The sequence below is a fragment of the Fistularia commersonii genome, chromosome 19 (assembly GCF_037954325.1).
Source record: "Fistularia commersonii isolate RoL2024-O1a breed Wild chromosome 19, RoL_Fcom_v1.0, whole genome shotgun sequence".
In the NCBI taxonomy this organism is placed as follows: Eukaryota; Metazoa; Chordata; class Actinopteri; order Syngnathiformes; family Fistulariidae; genus Fistularia; species Fistularia commersonii.
The window spans coordinates 4172957-4194380 of record NC_141302.1 but is presented as its reverse complement, the minus strand read 5'-3'; the positions used below and the strand labels follow the sequence as shown (position 1 = coordinate 4194380).

Below are 21424 nucleotides of genomic sequence, written 5' to 3'. Positions count from 1 at the left end.
TTTCTGCGGAAGACCACTCACACTCTTTTAACCATAAGCGGATTAGGTCAATTTGTGCTGTGGGGTTATAGAGATCTAATTTAGTGCCTCTTAAAAGCTCCTCTTATGAAGTTTGGCCAGGGACTATTTGCTCATATAAACCGTGTCAATTTGGGAAAAGCAGAGGCAAATGTATTAACAGCAATAACAAAAAAAAAAAAAAAAAAAAAAAAAATGTATTACAGTCCTGGTGTATTGATTTTGATAGGTATCAGCATGTACAAAAAAAAAAGAAAAAAAAAAAACATTGCATTATCGTAAATCTTGGATCAAGTGCTCGCCCAAAACAGGGATTAAAAGCCTATTAAGAGTATTTGCCTCATTTCCTTGAATTAATGTTTCACTGCCCATCTTTTTGATAATACTAACTCTGTTTTAACCCTTTCAAATGACAATCTCTAAACAGTGATGCTGTAATTCTCCTGCTGGGCGGGAAAAGCCGAAAGAAAATCGAACAAGGGGCCCAGTCATGTCGAAAGGCGGAAGATGATTGGCTGTCACGCCTTTATCGGAAAGCTGTTCGGATATTCCTCGGTCTGCGATAGCGTTTCTCCCGTTAATTTATCAAGACAGATTTGTTCCATCATTCCGTCGTACCGTATTTGCGGCAAAAAGATTTGCACAAGAACTGGCTGGCGAGGGAAGGAAACCAATTCGTCTTTGCACGACGTGATACGATACGAGGAAGACGGCTTTCTTTAAATCCGCAGGTTTTTGCCATATTGGATTGAGCTAGATGTTTTCTTTCAGCTTTTTTGGGAAACTTTTTGCCGCTCATTATGGTTCCCAAGTGTAAGTCTTAATTATAATTGTTTTGCTTTTACTGTACAGTGTTTTTATATTCTAGATTATGTTTTTACCATGGACGTAGATTGTTTAATAATAATAATAATAAACGTGAATCCACTGTGTACTCGTATGCTTTACTTTATCTTTATTAGCAGCTTCCTCATAACATTGCGCCAACAACATAATATTAGCATAATGAGGGCTTCGTTGCCGCATATTATGCAGAGCGGCTTGGTCTGTGGGAATCACCTGTTACGATAAGTCCACATTTCAAGTAGAACTCCCGGTATTGTCTGTTAAAATCTTTCTTTTTCTTGTCTTTTCCCCTTTGAAAAGAATCTTTCTGTCCGACATCTGTTTTTTTACTCGTTTTGCTAGCTTGTGGGCTACATTTTTGGCGCTCAAGTGACCGAGATGTAAACGGGAGATTCGGGTCATTTTTCAAAATAAAAGATTTTTCCAAAATAAAGATTGTTCAGACTCAGATAATAAATCCAACGGGAATAATTGATTATTTCTTGGGCGGGCCGGTACCAATTGATCCACGGACCGGTACCGGTCCGCGCCCCGGGGGTTTGGAACCACTGCAGTATGCGACTCCTGACTTATGCCGAAAAGCGTGTTTCGTCTTGTTGTAGGAGCAGAAGGCTGATGTAATATTGCGATAAAATAACATATGACAGTTCCCTCTCTAATTCACCCATGTGGGCAATTTAGGTCCTCCAATGAATCTTGATCAGTGGTCCCCAAACTATGGCCCAGGGGCCGGAAACGGCCCGCCTCCACATTTTGCCCCTGAACAATACCAGAGATGCATAATGTTTTTTGTTTTTTGTTTTTTTTCGTTCTGGCCACGTAATGGTGACTTGTACAGCATAGAACGTAATATTCTGTTCCAACCTTCTGTAGTCTGTGCCTTATCTGAAACCCCTCCCTCAAAAAAAAAAAAAGAAAAAAAAAAAAAAAAAACTAGACACACCCCTTTCAAATAACACGGAATAATGGTGAAAAGATTAGGTAAGAGAAAAATAGATTCAGAATGCAGGGTAGTTAATCTGCAGTGGGCGAACGATATTTTTTTTATTAAATTCAAAGAAAAGGCTGTTTGTCTCATCTTTCAAGAAATGAGACAAAGACATTATTCATTAATAATGTCATTACTCATTTTCGGATTTTTTTTTCCAGTCAATATCCCAGAAAGGGTTAATTTTTGGTTATGTGTGGCTTTCTGGAAAACAATAAATGTTGACGTTTAGACACCTCCGTGATCGTCACGCTTTTTGTTACAAACTAGCCCGGCCCGCCGTCAGAAGGGGAAAAGTTATTTGTCCCTTGTGGGAAAAAGTTTGGGGACCCCTGGAGCATATTTTTGGGGTGTTGGAGGAACCCGGAGGAAACCCACTCAGACACGGGGTAAATATGCAAACTCGCTCCTGTTGGAATCTAACTAACGCCTCCTTGCTGTGAGAAGGAAGCGCTAACAATCGGGATTATATTAGCATGTTAACGCTACCCAGTGCTAGATTACATGACTCCTTTCAAGAACAAACAAGGGTAGTTGCCGGGCCAAAGCCGTCTCCGAGCGTGAAAAAAACCTTTTTTTTCAACGGTGCCATCAAAAGGAAACTCGAAAAATGTAACGTCACACTTATCGACGCCGAACGAGTGCGAAAGGGAACGATGCCGATGAGCAAAGTAGCGACAGGCTTACTGAGTTCCTGCAGTTGTTTGAGTTGGAGGACTTCTTCTTCCTCGGCTTCTCCCGAGCTGAAGTGCAGGACGGGGGCTTTCAACATGAACCAGCCCGTTCTCCAGTGGTACAGGTCGTGGCCTTCTTTGTAGAGGAGTTTGCCAATCAGCTCGCTGTCTCTCTGCAGCAGCCCCTCCACTTTCGAAGGGATGAAGCACTGCAAGAGAGAAAGAGAGACTTACAACAAACTTTCACCATAAGAAAGCGAGTAACTTATGTACGGCGATACATGAAAGAGCCTCTTTCCCCCGGCCTACGGTCTCGGGCTGGATAATCACCCGACCGCGGATCCCTCCGCAGACCCCTTCGCTCCGCTCCGTCTGACCATCGATCTGCGATTCAAACTTAACAACGGAGACGTTCGGATGAGCGCAGCTACGCCTTCCGCCGTCTCCGGCCGGGTCAGGTGGGATTAAAGAGATAAAGAGTGGAAAAGAGGACGCGTTTACGCCGGCGTTACACCATCCTGTCGGGTTGGGTCTTATTGACAGCACAGAGGTGACACGAGGCTGCGGCACGGCGAGCGAGACGACGGGGAATCGATCGGCGGCGGCGGCGGCTCCCGGCCGTATTTACAAAGTCGGTAAAGAAAGAAAGAAAATAAGTGTTTCTGCAAAGTGTGTCACCTTTGTTAGCGCCCGGATCCAGTCCTGCTGCGTCTCCTGCGTCTCGGCGCCGGCAATCAGCACCCGCTCCGTCTGCAGGTACAGCTCCACGGTAAACACGGCTCTGAAAAAGATGCGCAGCTCGCTATGTCTGGAAATATGGAAATAAAAAAAAAACATCCCGTAGTATGCTTATTTATGCAAATGTGGTTTTAAAAAAAGCACAGTAGGGGCTTTTCAAAACATCTCCGGCTCTGCCAGAGTGGCATTCACTTTGCCAAAGTACTCCTACCATTTTAGTAAATATTATATATACTTTATTTTTAATCAGCAGCATGGTGGTGTAAAACAAAAACTGCAAAACAAAAGTCCCTGGTTCAATTCCCACAGGACGGGCCTTCCTGTGCGCAGTTTGCATGTGACTGCATTTCCTCTGGTTTCTCCAAAAAAAAAACATTGAATTGCCGGGATGTGTGAAAGAGCCAGTGAATTAGAATATCGTGATAAAGTTCTTTATCTTCTGTAATGCAATTAAAAAAACAAAAATGTCATTACAAATCAACTGAAATATTGCAAACCTTTTATTCTAATATTGCTGATTATGGCTTACATCTTAAGAAAACTCAAAAATCCTATCTTAAAATATTAGAATATCATGAAAAGTTTTTTTTTTGTTTGTTTTTTTAATTGCATTACAGAAGATAAAGAACTTTATCACAATATTAAAATTTTCTGAGACAGTCCTGTATGTCTCTTCATGATGTGAATAGACGCAGGTCTCGATGTGACGTCCAAAAACAGAATGAATGGTGTCTTTACGTTGTGTGAATGTTTGCGTGTCTCAATATGACACGAATGAGTGTGAATAGTTGTTGCTCTCTATCTGACCAATGTGTCATAAGAGAATATAATTGACAAAGAGCCTTAAAAAATGAAAAAAAAGAAAAAAAAAAAAAAAAAAAAAGAAATAAAATTGATAAATGAACTGATGCTTTATTAGGGTGGTAACTTATATTTATTCTGAAATGCGTAAAATGTAGTACAACTGTTAATACAAGCGTAAAAGGTGACTGCTTGAAATAAATCCCACTTTTAACTCTGGCTTGAATTTGCATAATAGCTAAATAACACATTTAAAAACTTTTTTCCGAGCTATATCATGTCTTCATTCATTCAATATTTCATGTTTTTCATAAAGTAAATACATAAAAGGAGCTCAATAGGGTCTTCCATTTAACTCTGTTGAATGTTTAATGTTGATTAAAGAATCTTTCAGTTGTTATTTGAATGGATGGAAGAAATAGGGTGTACAGAGTGCTATGCTAGAAAAATCTGAGTTTATAAAACGTAGAGATTAGCTAGAAAATTACGTTCGGTCAATGCGCCTTAACAAGCGCTGTTGGTGCTTTCAGTCCAATAATCAGATTTTGTTAGTCAGATTTCAAATGAACAAAAATTTGAACAAAAAATTGTGTGCCTCATAATGACGGGAAGTAAAAATAAAAATAAAAAAGCCAGTTTTTTACGTTTTTTCCACCAAATTGTTTTAAGATCAATCGTAGAAATGAGATCACACCAGTGATCAACCATGTATGTCAATACTATTGTTATAACTATGAATAACAATAATGGAATACGATACAATAATGATAATAATAATAATAATAATAACAATGGATATTCATGCAATAAATAGTACCCAATCAAAAATGACTACATTACATTACTTAGAGTTTGTAGATGTAATGACATTAACAGAGAAATTCCTCAGTTTTATTAACTATCAAATAATGTGTTTCTACTGAAAATGTCTCATCTTATTTTGGATTTTATTCCCATTTATTCTAATGTTTCTATTTCCAGTTCCAACGGGCCGTGGAAAAGCACATTTATTATACATTTTTCCAATCGATTTCCAAGACAAAGTGTTACTGCGGTTGCAAAAACGAGCGTTCCCACATTCATTCACTCACTCACAGAGACTCAGAGGCAAAACCTCAGCTGTCAGAAAGCAAAAAGGTACCTATAAATCTCCGTTGGTCTTTCCGGTTCTTTCTCCCCCCTCTGGACTCCGCCGTGACGGTCCAAAGGTCAGAGTATCGCTATCCTAATGGTTAACTGGCGGCAGCTCTTGTACCAGCGGCGCTCTGCGGCACAAGAGGCTCTAAACGCCACGACGACGGGCGTTTAAGGCGCCCGTGTCGAGGGGGGTCACGCTAACGCCGAGCCGCCCTCTCTTATCACGCGTGTCGGGGGGGGAAACAGGCGAGATGCCGGTGTTTGCGCGACCTCTCCTGACCCCGCCCCGCCTCCGAGGCAGGGTCGCAGGTGCTTGTTAGAGGCGGCGGAGGGATACGGCGTTCGGCGGTCGACCGGCGGGGTGTGGAAAGGATCGGAAGGATGAGAGATGAACGCGAAAAAAAAAAAAAAATATATATATATATATAAAGGAGGTGATGTAAGATGAAAGTGAGGAAAAGGAGTGTTGAAATAATGGCATGCAGAGGAGCGTGAGATAAGAGAAACAACACGCAGTCATGCTGACGGATGACGCTCGGCGGCGGAGCGGGAGCCCGGAATCTTAAACAGCTTGAGTATCCGCCGTAAACAGCGGGTCCCCGAAATTCAAATCCGCCGTTAAAATAAGTCGTCACGCTTCGATTTTTGTGTTTTGTGACTGACGAAAATGTAATAACTTATTATTGCGTTTAGCCTTCTCCTTTTTTTTTTTTTTTTTTTGTTGTTTTAACCGCGGATGAATTCGGCGGAAATCTGCAGTATTATTCTCCCTCAAAAATCATCCGAAATTTACCAGAATAAAAATTGAATCACCTTGAAATTAGCTTGAAATGATCAAAAATGTCACATTTATTTTGTAAAAGCTGCTCATTATTTTAATCCTAATTTCAGATGAGCATCTTCATACTCGTTACGGACTAAGACCAAACCCATCTCACGCCAACTGCTCTGTCTCTATTATTTTTGTGATAATATTTATATATGTATACGTGTATATGTGCATGTACATGTTTTTGTTGTTTTTTTCAACCACGTTGTTACTTTCTATTTTCATTGTTTTTGTTGGATCTGTATTTTGTGAATACGTATCAGTCTGAACGGCATCCTTGAGTGTTGAATAAGATGCCTTAAATGAAGTGTACTATTATTTTTCTGTTATTTATTATTATTCTACAATTACTAATCTCACTACCTCACCATTTCACATGTCACACCCAAACTCTATTGTCTGTCTTATCCTTGTTTGTCCCAGCTCGCACACAACCTGCCTATTTTTGATTATTTATTTTATTTATTGCTATCGTCACTATTTATCTTGTCCTTCAGTTCTGGTTCCGTATTTTTCATTCTCACTGTTCCTTTATGTTGTCCCATATTATTATCCCTAATGTTGTTGTTGTTGTTGTTGTTGTTGTTATTGTTGCTGTCTATTTATTTGTGGACTTCTGCCTCTCTATTTATATTTATATTTATATTTATATTTATATTTATATTTATATTTATATTTATATTTATTGTACTTTTTTTTGTTGACATGACCCTATTATTATTATTATTATTATTATTATTATTATCATTATTATTATCATCATCATCATCATTTATTATTATTATTATTATTAAATTTGCTCTTTTTTTTTTTTTTCTTTTCTCCTGCCTGGCAGCTCAACCTCAGCATCCTTTTACCCAAATCTTATCAATACCTCTGATGGACTCACTCCTGATCCTGGATTAATAACATAATTGATCTATCGTGCGATTCCCAGTTCTTTTGCAGATATCGTGATATAAATGTGAAATCAATATTTAAACAGGCCTAACTATGGAACCGATGTGTCCGGAAAGGACTTGACCCCGTCGCTCTCCTCTCTCACACACACACACAAACACGCCGATTAATAAATTAAAAAAAATGCAATGCAATAATCAACCCATCACTTGCGGCCGTCTCTCTGGGTGCCGCTCTCCGGGGATGGAGAAGCTTCCCAGAGTTACCAGCAGAGTAAATTGCTGCTCCGGCTTGGTTTCCAGTAATGGCCCGCTGTTACCGGAAAAGGCAGCGCTCTCGGCGCAGCCCTGCGGACACAGACGCGGCGTCAGCGCAGCTTAATGCGAATCCAGTTAGCCAGTTAGAGTGTTTATCGCGGAAGAGCGTAACGCACGGGGGTGAAAAACCAAAGCGATGATGAAAAAAAAAAAAAAAAAGAAGTACCAATTGAAATCCTATCAATATTGAATAATATTAGTGTGCATTATAATAATGGTGTTTTTATGTTACTGTTTATATTTCTAGATTCATTCGCATATGCAGGAATATTGTGATAAAGCGCTTTATCTTTTGTAATGCAATTAAAAAAACAAAAATGTCATACATTCTGGATTCATTACAAATCAACTGAAATATTCGAAGCCTTTTATTATTTTAACATTGCTGATTATGGCTTGCATCTTAAGAAATCTCAAAAATCCTATCTCAAAATATTAGAATATCATGAAAAAGTATTTTTTGTTTTTTTTAATTGCATCGCAATATTCAAATTTTCCCAGACAGTCCTGTATCTTTGTAAGAATGTAGCTTTTTTTTTCCCCAAAATTCAGTATATTTTACATATTTCCCCTTTTCTTGCCATCTGAGCATTCATGCATTTCCAAGAACGAGATGCAGTTACAAAAGTAAGCCGATGTAGGCGGCGCCGTCTCATCACGCTCTCTGTTCTCCTTTGCCTTGCCGCCGGCCCCGACCAGACCCCGGTTGAAAATGGCGATTGGCGAGAGAGGGAAGTAATCTGATTACTTATCAGATCGGGATTTTGCAGAAAGTCTTAATCTGCTCGGGGAACTGAAGTAACACATGGAGAGGGAAACAGGAAAAGTGAAATATGCACAGCTACAGAAGCGTGCCTCTGCGTTATAGGTAGGAGTGAGAAATATTTTTTGTCACATTTATTTCTGGGAAATATCGTCATTTAAAATATTTTCTAAATTTATTTTCTGATTATTAAGTCCAGGGCTTGATTGGCTCTTATTTAGATGTTTCAGGTTGAATATTCTTATTTCTGTGTGCATTCTTTCTACTTTTAGCAAGGTCGTCTTTACCATAAAAATGAATAAATAAAAATTGCAAGAAATCATTTCTGAAAATTGCAAAAAAAAAAAATAACCACCCAGAAATAGGAAATAATTTTCCAACAAATCGGAAAAAAAAAAGAAAAAAAAAAAGAAACAAAAACTTGATTCTGCATTTTCTAAAAGGATATAAAAGAAAAAAAAAATAAATGAAGAAAATTGCCAAATTGTTGCTTGCATGACAAAGAATAATTCTTAAAGTGAAAAATGGAATAAGTGGATAAATAACCTTACCTAAGTAAACATCACCGGGGTGAAAAACAAGTAAAACACAACAATCCACGAGGGATTTTATGAAAAATCTCTGACATGACAGAACAAGTTCGCTATTTTGGAGATTAAAAGGTTTTATATTTATTTGTGAAGGAGAAATTATGGCCGTGAACTATCAAGATGGACATCTCCACTGCAGACTCACACTCAATAGAGATGTGCACGGTTGCGTGGGTGCTCGGCCTTGCGTGCGCTAGATCACGCCAGAAATAAAGGCGTGCGGAAAGCGAAGGGAGTTTCACCGCTAACGCACCAGAAAAAAAACAACAAAAAAAAAAAAAAAACGCAAGAGTGACGAGATATCATCCGATGAAGAGACCGCCGGATTGCCTTGAACAAGACGCGGCGCTTGCAAATGTCGCCCCTGACAACGCCTATAATAATATTATCATGATAACAATGATGATGATTTATTTTGAAACAATTTTTTTGAAGGGTTGCAGCTATTTTTTCCCGTTTAAGAAACTGTCGGAAAATCCCCACTGCCATTTCATATATATATGCCATATATGTTTACTGTAAATATATATATATGTAAACACTCACAGAGTGTGGGTGTCTTCACTGTGAAGTTAGTAAGTCCTTCAAAAATAGTGCATGTGAGAAAGGTAACCGGATAGAGAGCGGATGGGAGACAAAAAAAAATTGAAGGCAAAAAGAACAAAAGGGAAAAAAAATATGCGGAAAGGTTGATTTTCAAGGTTATTAGCTGAGTTTGAAGGTCGGGCTTTGCTGGAAATACTCGTTGCAATTGGCAGACGAGTCCAAAAAAAGACAAAAAAAAAAAAAAGAGAGAAAAAAAACGGATAAATCCCTCAACTTATCACCAGCCAACATACCTCCTTTGGATCAAGTCCTCAGAAGTGGGTTTGTAATATTCATAAAACCAGACGCAGGTGGCGGGTCCGAGCTATAATTCACGGTGTCCTCTGCCACGGTAAAAATTACCCGAACGCGCTACTTAATGGAAACGACACCTACGGCCTCCTGCAGCGCACCGATAGGCTGCTGACGGGAGCGTGTCATCTGCATACGTTAATATTCATGAGCGGCGGAGAGTCAAGAGGTGAGACGTCGCCGCTCTTTCCAGGCCGGGAAATGCCGAAAAGTTGCTTAAGTGAGAAGAATCGAGGCAGAGCTTAATGTAGCGGAGCGTTTGGCCATTACGGCGGCGAGCGAGTATTAGAGGGGGGAAAGAAATAATGGGCTTTTCGCGGTTGACGCCGTGACCTGTGATTGAGAAGTTTGCTGAAAATCTGCACGTTTAACTTTGGTATTGTGGAGGTTTTTTTTTTTTTTTTTTTTTTTACGTGTGCGTCATCGCCCCCGAAAATGTCACGGCTTTGTGTTTTGCGTCCGACCCGTCGGAAAAAGTCACAGCGGTCGCCGGCCAGATGTGTTTTTAATAGCTGTATGAATAACATTTACAAATAAAAGCATTGTTCCCTTTACATAGCATCTGCTGCTGTCATTAAGGACAATGCTAATGCTTTAATTACGCACCATTATTACACCACTTGCTGGGGATGATAAACCGAAGAGTACGCACAGGAGCGCACACACACACACACACACACACATGTTGTGTTCGATATAATCAAAACTTTTTTATTTGTCCCATCATCCGATGGGGGAAGTAAAGTGTTAAATTGAACCCAGGCGTTTTTTCTGTTTTTTTTTAAGTATGTATATTCCTGAATCTCTGCCGACAGGCTACGCCGCAGACGTTAACGGCAGTGAAAAAACCTGTTAAAAAAATGTGCAAAGTTGTTAGTCTTAGTGTGAATACCATGTTTTATACTTTAAATGACGGCGTGTCATAGGACAGTGAAATAAATTTGTGAAATACTATTATTTGAGCAGGTTGGATAGTGACACCACCCATACTCCCCTGATGTGATCACTTAAAACAGGAAAACATAATAATAAAATATAATATAATGCAATATAACGCAATATAATTCAATATAATATAATATAATATAATATAATATAATATATTATAATATAATATAATATAATATAATATAATCATGGCACTATGGAGCTGTATGGAAAATTTATGCAAGACACAAAAGAATCATGGATAACAATAAACTGAGTTACGTGTTGCATGGCAATAACTGCAAGTATGTGTGTATGTGTGTGTGTGTGTGTGTGTGTGTGTGTTCTCACCCCGCTCCGGTCATCGTTTCTGTGTGACTGATTGACAGGCTGACGGCATCGGTGACGTCCACCCTGCCGATCGGTGCTGCGTTCCGCTCGCTCTCGTAGTAACTCAAGAAGCCGCCCTCCAGAGTGCACCAGCGACGAGTCATATCTGGAAGATAAATAGATGAATAAATAAACGAATGAATGAATTAATAAATGAATGAATGAATGAGTGAATGAATGGTTGTTTGACTTTTTATGGGAGTATTTGAGTGGCTGAGGATGAATCACACATGTTTGTATGATCGCTATGATAAAAACTCATGATTATGCATGTTAAATTAAATCAAAATAAGGGATGTATCAGTATCCACTACGATATAAAAAAAAACAAAAACAAAAATATATAAAGTTGAAAAAAGAAAAATAAATAAATTGCCTCTTTAATATGATTATGAATTAAGTGTTTTATTTCCAAAAAATGTGTTGTATGACAAAGTAATATCAATTAATCTCATGTTATTTCTTTACTTCTTTATTGAACGTTCTGTCGGAATGACACTGAAATGGCAATCAATCAGGCCAGCATGAGAGAAATTTGATATAAAAGTGACATTGTGATTCATCCTATTTTACAAATGAACTTTAACAAAAAAAAAAAAAAAAAAAAAAAATGGCATTGAAAAAAATAACAATTTCCTTTTTTCTCATTTGAAAGCAAACTGTTTGATGGATTATTTTCAAATGAGAAAAAAAAAATAAATCTCATTTGTATTTAAAGAAAAAATATTTTTCTTTAAAATACATTTTTAGAGGAGGATGTAAAGACTAAAATCTGCTCCATAGCAAAAATGTCCCTGGTGTTATTCCAATAGTGGGGGTTTTCTGTGTGGGCTTCCTCCGAGTTTTCCACTTTCCTCCCACAGTCCAAAAACGTGCAGTAGGTTCACTGGACACCCTAAATTACCCAGATATGTGAATGACAGGGCGAATGGTTGCATGTCTCTATACGTGGCCCTGTGATGGACTGGCATCCGGTCCAGGGGGAGCCCGACCTCATGTCGACTGACAGCCGAGATCTGCTCAACCGGCCTGCAACCCTTAGCGCAAGATAAGCAGTGCACAGAATGAATGAATTCATAAAAAAAAGAACATTTTGTCACACTCAACCTGGAAGTGCAAGCCATCACAGCGATCCCCCGATCCATTTCCATCCATGCAGGAGGATAACAAACTCATTCAAGCCTTCAGGGGATCAAACGTCAAAGTCATCCATATATTGACTTAAAAAAAAAACAAAAAAAAAAACAACTTCATCCTTACATTGAACCAAAAACATGGCGTTGATCCATATAATGTGCTAAAAAAGACATTTACTTCATCCATGTATTGATGAAAACAAGAAATTAGTCAAGAAAATCAATAAAAGGGATAAGTGCTGTACAAATGCAAGCTTAGTAGCATCAAAACATCTCCAGCTGGAAGATCTGCCTCCTGGTCATCCACGCTTTGCGCCATTATTTACAGCACGGTCAAGGAAGGGGTCTTGTATTTGGAAAATTAAAAATAAACATGTAAATAAAAAGACCATGCAAAGCTGGTGCAAGCAAAACTTCTGCACCTTGCCATCAAAATTTGGTATCGACTGCATTTAAAAAGGTTTGGAGAGATGCTAATTGTTAATAAACCAATCACAACATTGCAGGCTCTGCTATTTTTTTTTTTTCCACCCAGTCTACTAACAACTAACAATAGCTTGAAGTTCAAATAAGATTGGTCAACTTTTATCTGCACCCTTCAAGTCATGATTAATACAATTCCTGTTATTCATGTTTGCTCTATTCACTGAAGTGAGAGGTTAGCAATAAAATATCCGTATTAGCAAATATAAACATACGACAGACAAACGTTGATATATATAAATGCGATTCTTCACCCTTTGCATTGCATTGTGTGTTGGCTTTTTGCTATGACAACGCTATTGGATGCTTTAGCTTGTTACAGCTAATAGAGGAAATAGGTGGAAGACGGAGATACTGTCACTGCGCAGAAGTATAACACAGCATTTGCTTTACAATTGTAATTAATTCCTTCATTCGAGGTAGAGGTTAGAGGTAACGATTGGCTGAGTAGCAGGAATCACCCTGGACTGGGCGTTGGTCCATCAGCAGCTTCTAGACATACAACCATGGAGGAAACCATGCGTAAATACGGTGAGAACAAGTGAATCCACACAGAAACCCCCTTTTCCGCCCTCGGAATTGAACCAAGGAGCTTCTTAGTGCAAGGCAGGAGTGATAAAAACTACTTTTTTTGCCTTTTTGTCTCCAAGGGAAATAAGCTACCGCGAGCCTATTTGAGCCTACTTTTTTTTGTGCAACTCTCCCGATAAATAAACAAACAAAAAAATAAATGAATAATGCTCACAAGCGCGGTTCTCGTAACGTTGTTTTGACGACGTTGCTATTGTTGTAAGCTCGGGAAGGTTGTGCGGCTGCCTGTCTTGGCCAGGGCAGCCTTGGAATTTTTTTTTATTTTTTTTCAAATGAGTTTTGCCCTGGTTAAATTAAGGTTAGATACAAATAAACATAATAGTGATTATAATAATAAAGTCACGTGTCGGGAGGAGAATCAAGCCGATTCCAATCAGCCAAAAAATCATGATCTCAGCGGAGAAGGTGGAAAACACGCAGCACTGTATTTCATGACTGTCTGACTGTGCAATTTACATAGCCAATGAGCATGAAGTTCATAAAAAAACATACCTAATTTTGGATTTTCAAAGTCACCGTGCCATCTGCTTTTTTTTGTTCTGCCACAAACACACACACACACACACACACACAGCAAACACCCCCCCCCCCTTGCACACTGTCGCTTGCGACTCCAAAGTTTCCACTGTATTCATCTCATGAATATGCTAATTGTGCATTCCTCTGCCAACTGTGTGTGATGTTTTTGAAGGAACAGATATAGTTCCAATAAAAAAAATAAAAAAAAATGTCTACGACTGGCTTTTAGAAAAAAAAAAAAAAAGGGGATGTCATCAGCACGGGGGAAGCTATTCACCCCTGCACCGCCTCCCTCTGAGGCGCTTTCACATCCTTCCCTTTGTCTTTCTCTTCTCAGCGTCAAAATAAAAGAATTTGGACACTATTCCTAGCTTTAAAAACCTCTAGATGACTAATATCTCATCGCTCGCGGTGGCATTTAGCAATTCTCATCTTCCCGTCTCGCTCCTCTAAAAAGGAGAGGAAGACGAAGAGTCATCAGCGTCTGAATCCAGCCTTGCATGGGGGGGCGAGGTGAGGATGTGTGAGACGGGGAAGGGAGGGGCCCGGAGGAGGGGGGAGATCCGGGTATTTAAAGTCATTACCGATCCAATCTATCAGCCAGCCCTGCGCCGTTGTCTTGGCGACGAGTTGTGCATTTCGCCGACGTGCAAACCCGTCCCCGGACCGGGGAGGTTTTGCAGAAAATGCCACGTCCATCATTTTCAAACAGCGTACGGCTAAGTGCGTTATTTCCCTTCCTTTCCTTTTTTTTTCTTTCTTTTTTTTCTTTTTTTTTTTTACCCCCCCCCCTCGCTAACTGGATAATAACTGAAAGGCCTTTTTTTTTAATATCTAAACCCTTTACGCAATCATTTTCTTAAGAGGCACACTTGACTTCCAGACTGTTCCCCATAAGCTGCCAGACAGCTGCCGTGTCATTATTGAGACATTTCGCTTAATAATGATCCCGCTGGATGCCAAAAAAAAAAAAAAAAAAAAAAAAAAAGAAGTATCGGGGGATTTGAAGTCACGGACGAACGGCCGCGATGATGATGACGTATCGGCGATCGTCTCGGCTGGCGGTTCCGGATCCGAGAGCTTTACCCCCCCCTCCCCACCACGCCGTCTAATGACGACTTAAAAAACAACAACCGAAAAGCAGCGATGACAGTCTCACGTCATATTTGGAGATCGGGAATTCAATGTCACTCCGGTTTTCACTTCGACGACGTATGAAAGGACTTCCGATCAAAGCGGGTTTAATGCGTTCGACGATGCCATGTTAACAATGTCCTTTCCGTATTGCATTCAGTGAAGTTCAATCTATTTAAAACGCGCAGTCTTAGAATTACGCCCTCCGTTTTTTTGCGACGGCACCAGATGTTGTCGCGCGTTATGAATATCAAACGCCGACTGATCATTTAGTTGACACTTTGAGGCGAGAGGATAAAAGCGGCGGACGGTTAACAGATACCATTACCTGCGTCGATTTAAAAACACCGTGAGCGGCGTTTCCGCCGATGGAAAAATACCCGCTCGTAATTTACACGGTGAAATATAATTTGCGATTGTTTGACGCGGAGCCCCGGTGTGATTCGGCCTTTTTGATGCTTTTTCATCAAAATCGTCCGACTCCCGCGGGCGAAGCCGAGACCCGGAGACGGCGATCGGAATCAACTCAAACGGCCGAGCTGAGGCGCAACGGTCCCTTAACTCCAACGGGAATGGCGCGGTTGGCTAATAATTCTCGGTCCTTGTCACTTTAATTGACTCATTCTGCATAAAATTGCTCATTAGACTATTTCTAATCAGAGCAGATTGATTGAGCATTTTAAAGCGTCGTGACCCAGCCTGAGTCGAGTAGACGGCATCCGATGAAGGTTTTCAACACCGGAGAAAATTGGAAAGTGAGCGAAGGGGTGATTCACGGATGGAGTGAAAGGAGGACGGGGTTCGCCAAAAAATCTCAGAGTTTTGGAAAAACCCTGAGGATTATCGATACGATTCCGGAAAGAACTTTAGAACCGAAGAAACCTCTGGGATGAGAGGCGGAAGGCCTTGACGGACAGGAAGTAGATCCAAGAATGACCCCGACCTGGATGAATTCTAATGATCGTTGGCCGCCGCTGGTGCAGAAGAAAGGGACCGAAGTGCAGAAAAAATAGAAAATAGTTAAGCTCAGAGTTTTCTTTTCCGATATCTAATGGGAAATAAACACCCCGAGTCCCGTTGGCATGAAGGTCCCATGATTATCCCTCACCAAACAGGAAGCTTTATTCAGCAATGTGGAACTGCAGCAACGATTTGCCTTGTATGCGATTTTTTTTTTTTTCTTTTCTAAAGCAATAAATTCTTTTGGATCTTTTCACAATATTCTGCCAGAAAACTGGCTCTGAGAAGAAGAAGAAGGAAAAAAAAAAAAAAAAAAAATCGCAAAAATCCGATCTTTTGTTTGAGGTTTAGCGTTCCCTTAGCGCGCGGGACACCGCTAGCTTCCACGGCTGCACAATAGGGGGAACAATAGCGCCTGATTTACAATCGAGCAGCTGCGCCCGCTGCCAGCTGTTCCCCCCACACGGCGGAATGGCCCCGTGGCCCAGCCGCTCTCCACGGGGGGTCCACAACCAACCACCGGAGACAACGTTCGTGGAAACTACCGGCTAAATGGGCCAATTAGCTCGTACGGCAAGATCGCTCCCGTTGCATTTTACCGAGGGGGAAGAAAAAAAAAAAAAAAAACACCTCAAAATCCGCTGAGCAGTTTCCGTCCTCCTTCTATCTCACTCGAGCACTTTGTGAAGGTCGATAAATGGCTAAGTGTACAAAATGAGGAGGCTGGTTAGTCTCGCGATCTGCTAGTTGAACCTCCTTATTGTTTACCAGCTGAAAACATTTATGGAAAACACCTGTTTACCGGCTTCGCTTCACTTCGTCACGTCTCTTCTGCAGAAGATCCCTCCGAGCGAGTTAAACCGCAAAAAGTCCTCCTCTGCGCGTTCCTGTTCCTTCCCCTTTTTCCTTTTTTTTTTTTTTTTTTGGCCAATTTTCGGCTGTCGTGCCGTCAGACTAGCTATCAGCGATGAAGACATTTTACCGGACAGCTTGTCAGAAGCGGCCAGAAATAGAAAGTTGAGAACCCGGGATTTGAATGATCTCCCTGCGCTGGATTTACAGTCCTCTTCATTATGTGGAGGGACGGGCAAAATATGGCGTTGTGGAAGGAGGAAAAAAAAAAAAGAAAAGAAAAAAGAAAAAAAAAATCAGCAGCCGTCAGAAGAGGGTTATTTCCTCTTCAGCTGCTACTTTTATAAAAAGGGGGAAAAACATACAGAGGATTTGCATTGTTATCCAATTCATGGCTCCATCTTTGTATTAATTTACTCTATCATTTACAAAAAACATTCGCAATTATTCACACTTTATATACACGTACCAACATCCACTCTCTTGTCCAAATGTCATATCGAAACAAACAACTATTTACCCTTTCATTAACTCCTATATTTGTTTATTTATTTTACTCTTATCATTGCAATTGTCACTGTTTTCATTGTCATTTAGTTTTGGTTGTCTACTTTCCCTTACTGTCTTCCTCGTTGCTGTTGTTGTCCTGCTGTTTATTTATTTGTGGATGTCTTTAGTTTTTTCTAATTGTCTCTCTATCTATATTTATATTCATATTTATTTGACACGTCTAATCTGTTTCACTGCTGTGAGAAAATAATTTCCCAGATGGGGATCAATAAAGAATACAGAATAGAATAGAATACAGTATAAGCCGATATACTGCAGAATACTTATCGTGTCTTATCTTATTTTACCCAATTTTTTCCCAATTTTTACAAATTAACCAGACATACAACCAGTCACTGCTCCAGCATTCTCCGCGCACAAGAAAGCTGAACTGTAAATAAATTAAACAATTTTTTTTTAAATTTACAGTTCAGCTTGGATTTTATTTTGTGTGCAGTGTAGATTTGCCTCGCGCGATTGCAGAGACATCCAACCATTCCATCTCTCAAAAATCTCTGGAAAATTAAAGGGGATATAAGCGGATATAATGCAGAATACTTATCGTGTCTTATCTTATTTTACCGTTTACAAATTAACCAGAGACATACAACCAGTCACTGCTTCAACTGTAAATGAATTAAACACATTTATTTTATTTACAGTTCAGCTTGAATTTTATTTTGTGCGCAGCGATTGCGCAAACGCGCGGATTAGAGGGAGCAGCGCTCACATGTCATGCAGAGACATACAACTATTCAATCTCTCAATTTCTGGAAAATTAAAGGGGTCTCCAATTAACCTCTTGCATGTTTTTAGGCTGTGTGAAGAAAAAAAAAGGACACGCAAACTGCAGGAATCGAACCGAGGATGTTCTCGGTGTGATGCATAAACGCTAACAGACAGCGCCGCCGTCTCCGTCCTTGCAGTCGCGACCGATCCAGTTCCCTCTCCCTGCTCTCCATGTTACTGTCACGGGTTGGGGGGCAAAAGCAGAGCGCCGCTGATGAGTAGAGGACAAAACTAATCAGGGGCCGGGGGCGCCATTTCCTCTCTGCCACTCACCATTTCGGACACTAACAGGCTCCGGCTACTTCCTCCGTTCGTAACAACATACACGCTCCTTAATGTCAAGGTAGTGCGAGTCTACGGCTCAGGTGTGTGTGTGTGTGTGTGTTTGTGAAAGCGTGTGACTTCATTTGCTCCGGAACCAACTGTGAAAAACGGAGCTGGGGCGGGGGGGATGGCAGAGGAAAAAAAAAAAAAAAAAAAAAGGAAATATATTGAGTGATGCCGCTCTGGAGGAAAAGAAAAAAAAAAAAGAAAGGTAGTTCAAGCAGCAGAAAGAAAGTGAAAAGGAATCTTGTCTTTCTCATCATGATCTATAAACCCAGAGGCTGTATGAACAAGCACGCTGTTTGCTAAATGCTAAGCGGCACAGCTAGCTACTTCATTATGGCCGACTGGCATATTGAACCCAGATGCCACCTCTGTCAAGTCATTACCCAAACTGCTTGCAAAATTAAATGATGTCGTCTCCGAATGGAGCCGCCGACAGCGGCGACGCGGAAAACGGCGATCGGAATTGTCTACATTCGAGGGGAAAAAAAAAAAGTTTAACTGCTTTGGCGCACTGTTTTTTAATAAGCCCCGAGCACAGTTTATGAATTATTAAGAAATCCAGAGTATCTATAGACCATCAAACCATTAGCCTTGGAGCGCAAGGCGTTCTGGAGTAGATTCAAAAATACCTCATGCCTCCGCGCTCGCAAAGTCCTGACAGAGCTTCCCGGTGAATGGAGAAGTTGGACCGCGCCGAGCTTCGTACGCAACCCTTCTGAATTTTTCAACAGCTGCAGCTGCAGATAAAGCGCCATTAAAGCACAGAAGCCAAACTTGTCCATAATAGATGAAACAACAAGGTATTTATCGGCCAAAAATGTTATGAGCACTTATCAGAGGGGAGACGGTTTTGGTGCGCCGCGGTTTGCGTAAGTGGTACAAAATGCGACGACTAAAATGGGATTGTGTAGCAAGATCGAGGATGTTCCTTTACGGGGAAATAAAGCGTCACCGGCTGCGACCATTAGTGTTTCTTATTTGTCGTTTCTGAATCGGTCCTTCCACGTCGCCCTTCCTCTCGCTCCCCTTTGAGAACCGTCCAACTTAAATTTATTTCGAGGTGGTCCTCTCCTCTGCCGGATTTTTTTTTTAGTTTTTTTAACCGATATGACGCAAGCGTCCGCGACCTGTCCCTTAAGAGCGGCGCTCAAAAATAAACCACAGCGAAGAGGGAACATGACCGACATGCTCTTCATGGCGGGAATAATAACCACTTCATCACATGGTTTTAAGTGTTTTCATTTTCTCCCTGCTGGCAAAAACAGCTTGGACCTCTTTGTCGGTCCATTTCTGTCCATTTTTGTCCGAGATTTTTTTTTTTTTTTTTTCAAATCGCGCTCCGCAAGACGTATCTGATAATGAGCGTGGCTTACGATGCCGCGTAGCAGGAACTAAAATGGCTCCACGGTCGCCGGTTCCTGTGATAAATGCACCAGAAATATTCGAGGGAAAAGGTTCTAGTTCCTGAAAAGATCTGCAAGAAGTTCCTCAATGCCATACTGGGTATTCGCCGCTGCTGTGAATTATCCAGACATCTGAAAAGCCCCTCGATCCCCCAAATTTGCCGGGAAAACATGCCTGGTAAGGCTTTTCAGGTTATCCAGGAACGCTTTGAGGGGCGGGGAAAGCGCCGACGGACCCGTGAAGCAAAACCAGATCTGTGAACGTGTAGGGAGAAGGACTTCTAGAACAAACTTATATTCCTTCGTGGGAAAAATTCCATTTTAATTTAAATACGTGGCTCATTCCTTCAGCAGTTTGTCGGTGGGTCACAACAGCGCCCGCGAGTATTTCTGTCTTTGGATCGAACTTGCCTCTCGTTTAATAAGGTGGCGAGGGAGGGCGGCGGTAAAAAACGTGTTCCGCAGACTGCTAAGCGTGCAGTCATCTTATTCACGGCCACTATTCATCTTGGAAATAACAACAGATTAATGAGCGAATCAACATCTCATCAGAACACAGAAGGAGAAAAAAATAAATAAATGAATCAAATCAATCGGAGGGCCATGAAGCAAACACAGCCACTTGAAATCAGGGTCAGGTAAACGCTGATGTGCTTGATCATTCAGATTTGTGTCATATATCTTTAAAACTGGGATGTATTCATTATTATTATGATATAATTATTATTATTATTATTATTATTATTGTTGTTGTTGTTGTTGCTGTTGTTACTATTATCATCATCATCATCACCAATATTATTATTATCATTATTATTATTATTATTATTGTTGCTGTTGTTGTTGTTGTTATTATTATCATCATCATCATCACCATCACCATTATTATTATTATTATTATTATTATCATAATCATCATCATCGTTATTGTTATTATAATTATTATTGTTATTATCATCATCATAATTATTTTTATTATTATTATCATTATTATTGTGATTATTATCATTGTTGTTATTATTATCATTATCATTATCATTATCAATATTATTATTATTATTATTATTATCATCATTACTTTTATTATCATCATTACTGTTATTATTATTATTACATTATTATTGTTATTATCATTATCATTATCATTTTTAGTATTATTATTAAACACCATAACAATAATAGTAATTTTATTCTATATTTTATTTTCAAAAAAACTCACATTATATAATACACCTATTCTTATTCCTTTTTTTTATTTACTGCACCAAATATTATTTTTAATTTAGCTGATCTAATCATCTGACGCCCTCCTGAACTGATAAAAGCATCATTTTAAAGTTGTGTGCGAATCCAATTCAACGCGGCGAAAGTGAAACGCGGCGGCCTTTCAACCTTTCCTTTCTGAATTTCTCATTTGAATATCTGCAAGAGGAACAACAAGCGAAGTTTGATGTCTCCGAAACACGCCGTTCTCTCCAGTATCCTACCGCCTCCGAGCGAATAAACAAGCGGGATTATGTAGCGCGGTCAGTTTAGCGCTGCAGCCGCAGGCGTGGAGGGAGACAGAAGCTTTTATCAGACGTGGCTCTGGAATGCATCACCGTTGCTCCGCTCCGCTCGGCGCCTCCCGGAATATATTGACAATCGCTTCTCGCGGAGCCCGGTTGGAAAATGTATTTTCTATAGCCATTACTTTTCTATCAGCGACAATGTCCGGAGCATCCTGAATGCTGCACTCAAGCGCTGGAAAGCCCTGCCAGGAAACTCACCACCTCGGTATAAATACTGAACGTTATCTGCTGGCGGTTAAATAATGAAAGTGTGATTCACTTCAAGGAGCAGTGGAGAGGATGCAATACACGA

General features: G+C 40.2%; 1 protein-coding gene across 1 annotated transcript in view; it reads right to left on the bottom strand.

The window, feature by feature from the left end:
- Positions 1–21424, bottom strand: part of arap2 (ArfGAP with RhoGAP domain, ankyrin repeat and PH domain 2) — a 175042-nt gene that overhangs the window by 48073 nt on the left and 105545 nt on the right. Inside the window, exons 16-18 of the mRNA XM_086165193.1 lie at positions 10777–10921; positions 3205–3307; positions 2540–2735 (exon numbers count right to left, since the gene is read on the bottom strand). Of these exons, the coding sequence (XP_086021319.1) occupies positions 2540–2735; positions 3205–3307; positions 10777–10921 (444 nt within the window). The remainder of the gene's footprint in view (positions 1–2539; positions 2736–3204; positions 3308–10776; positions 10922–21424) is intronic.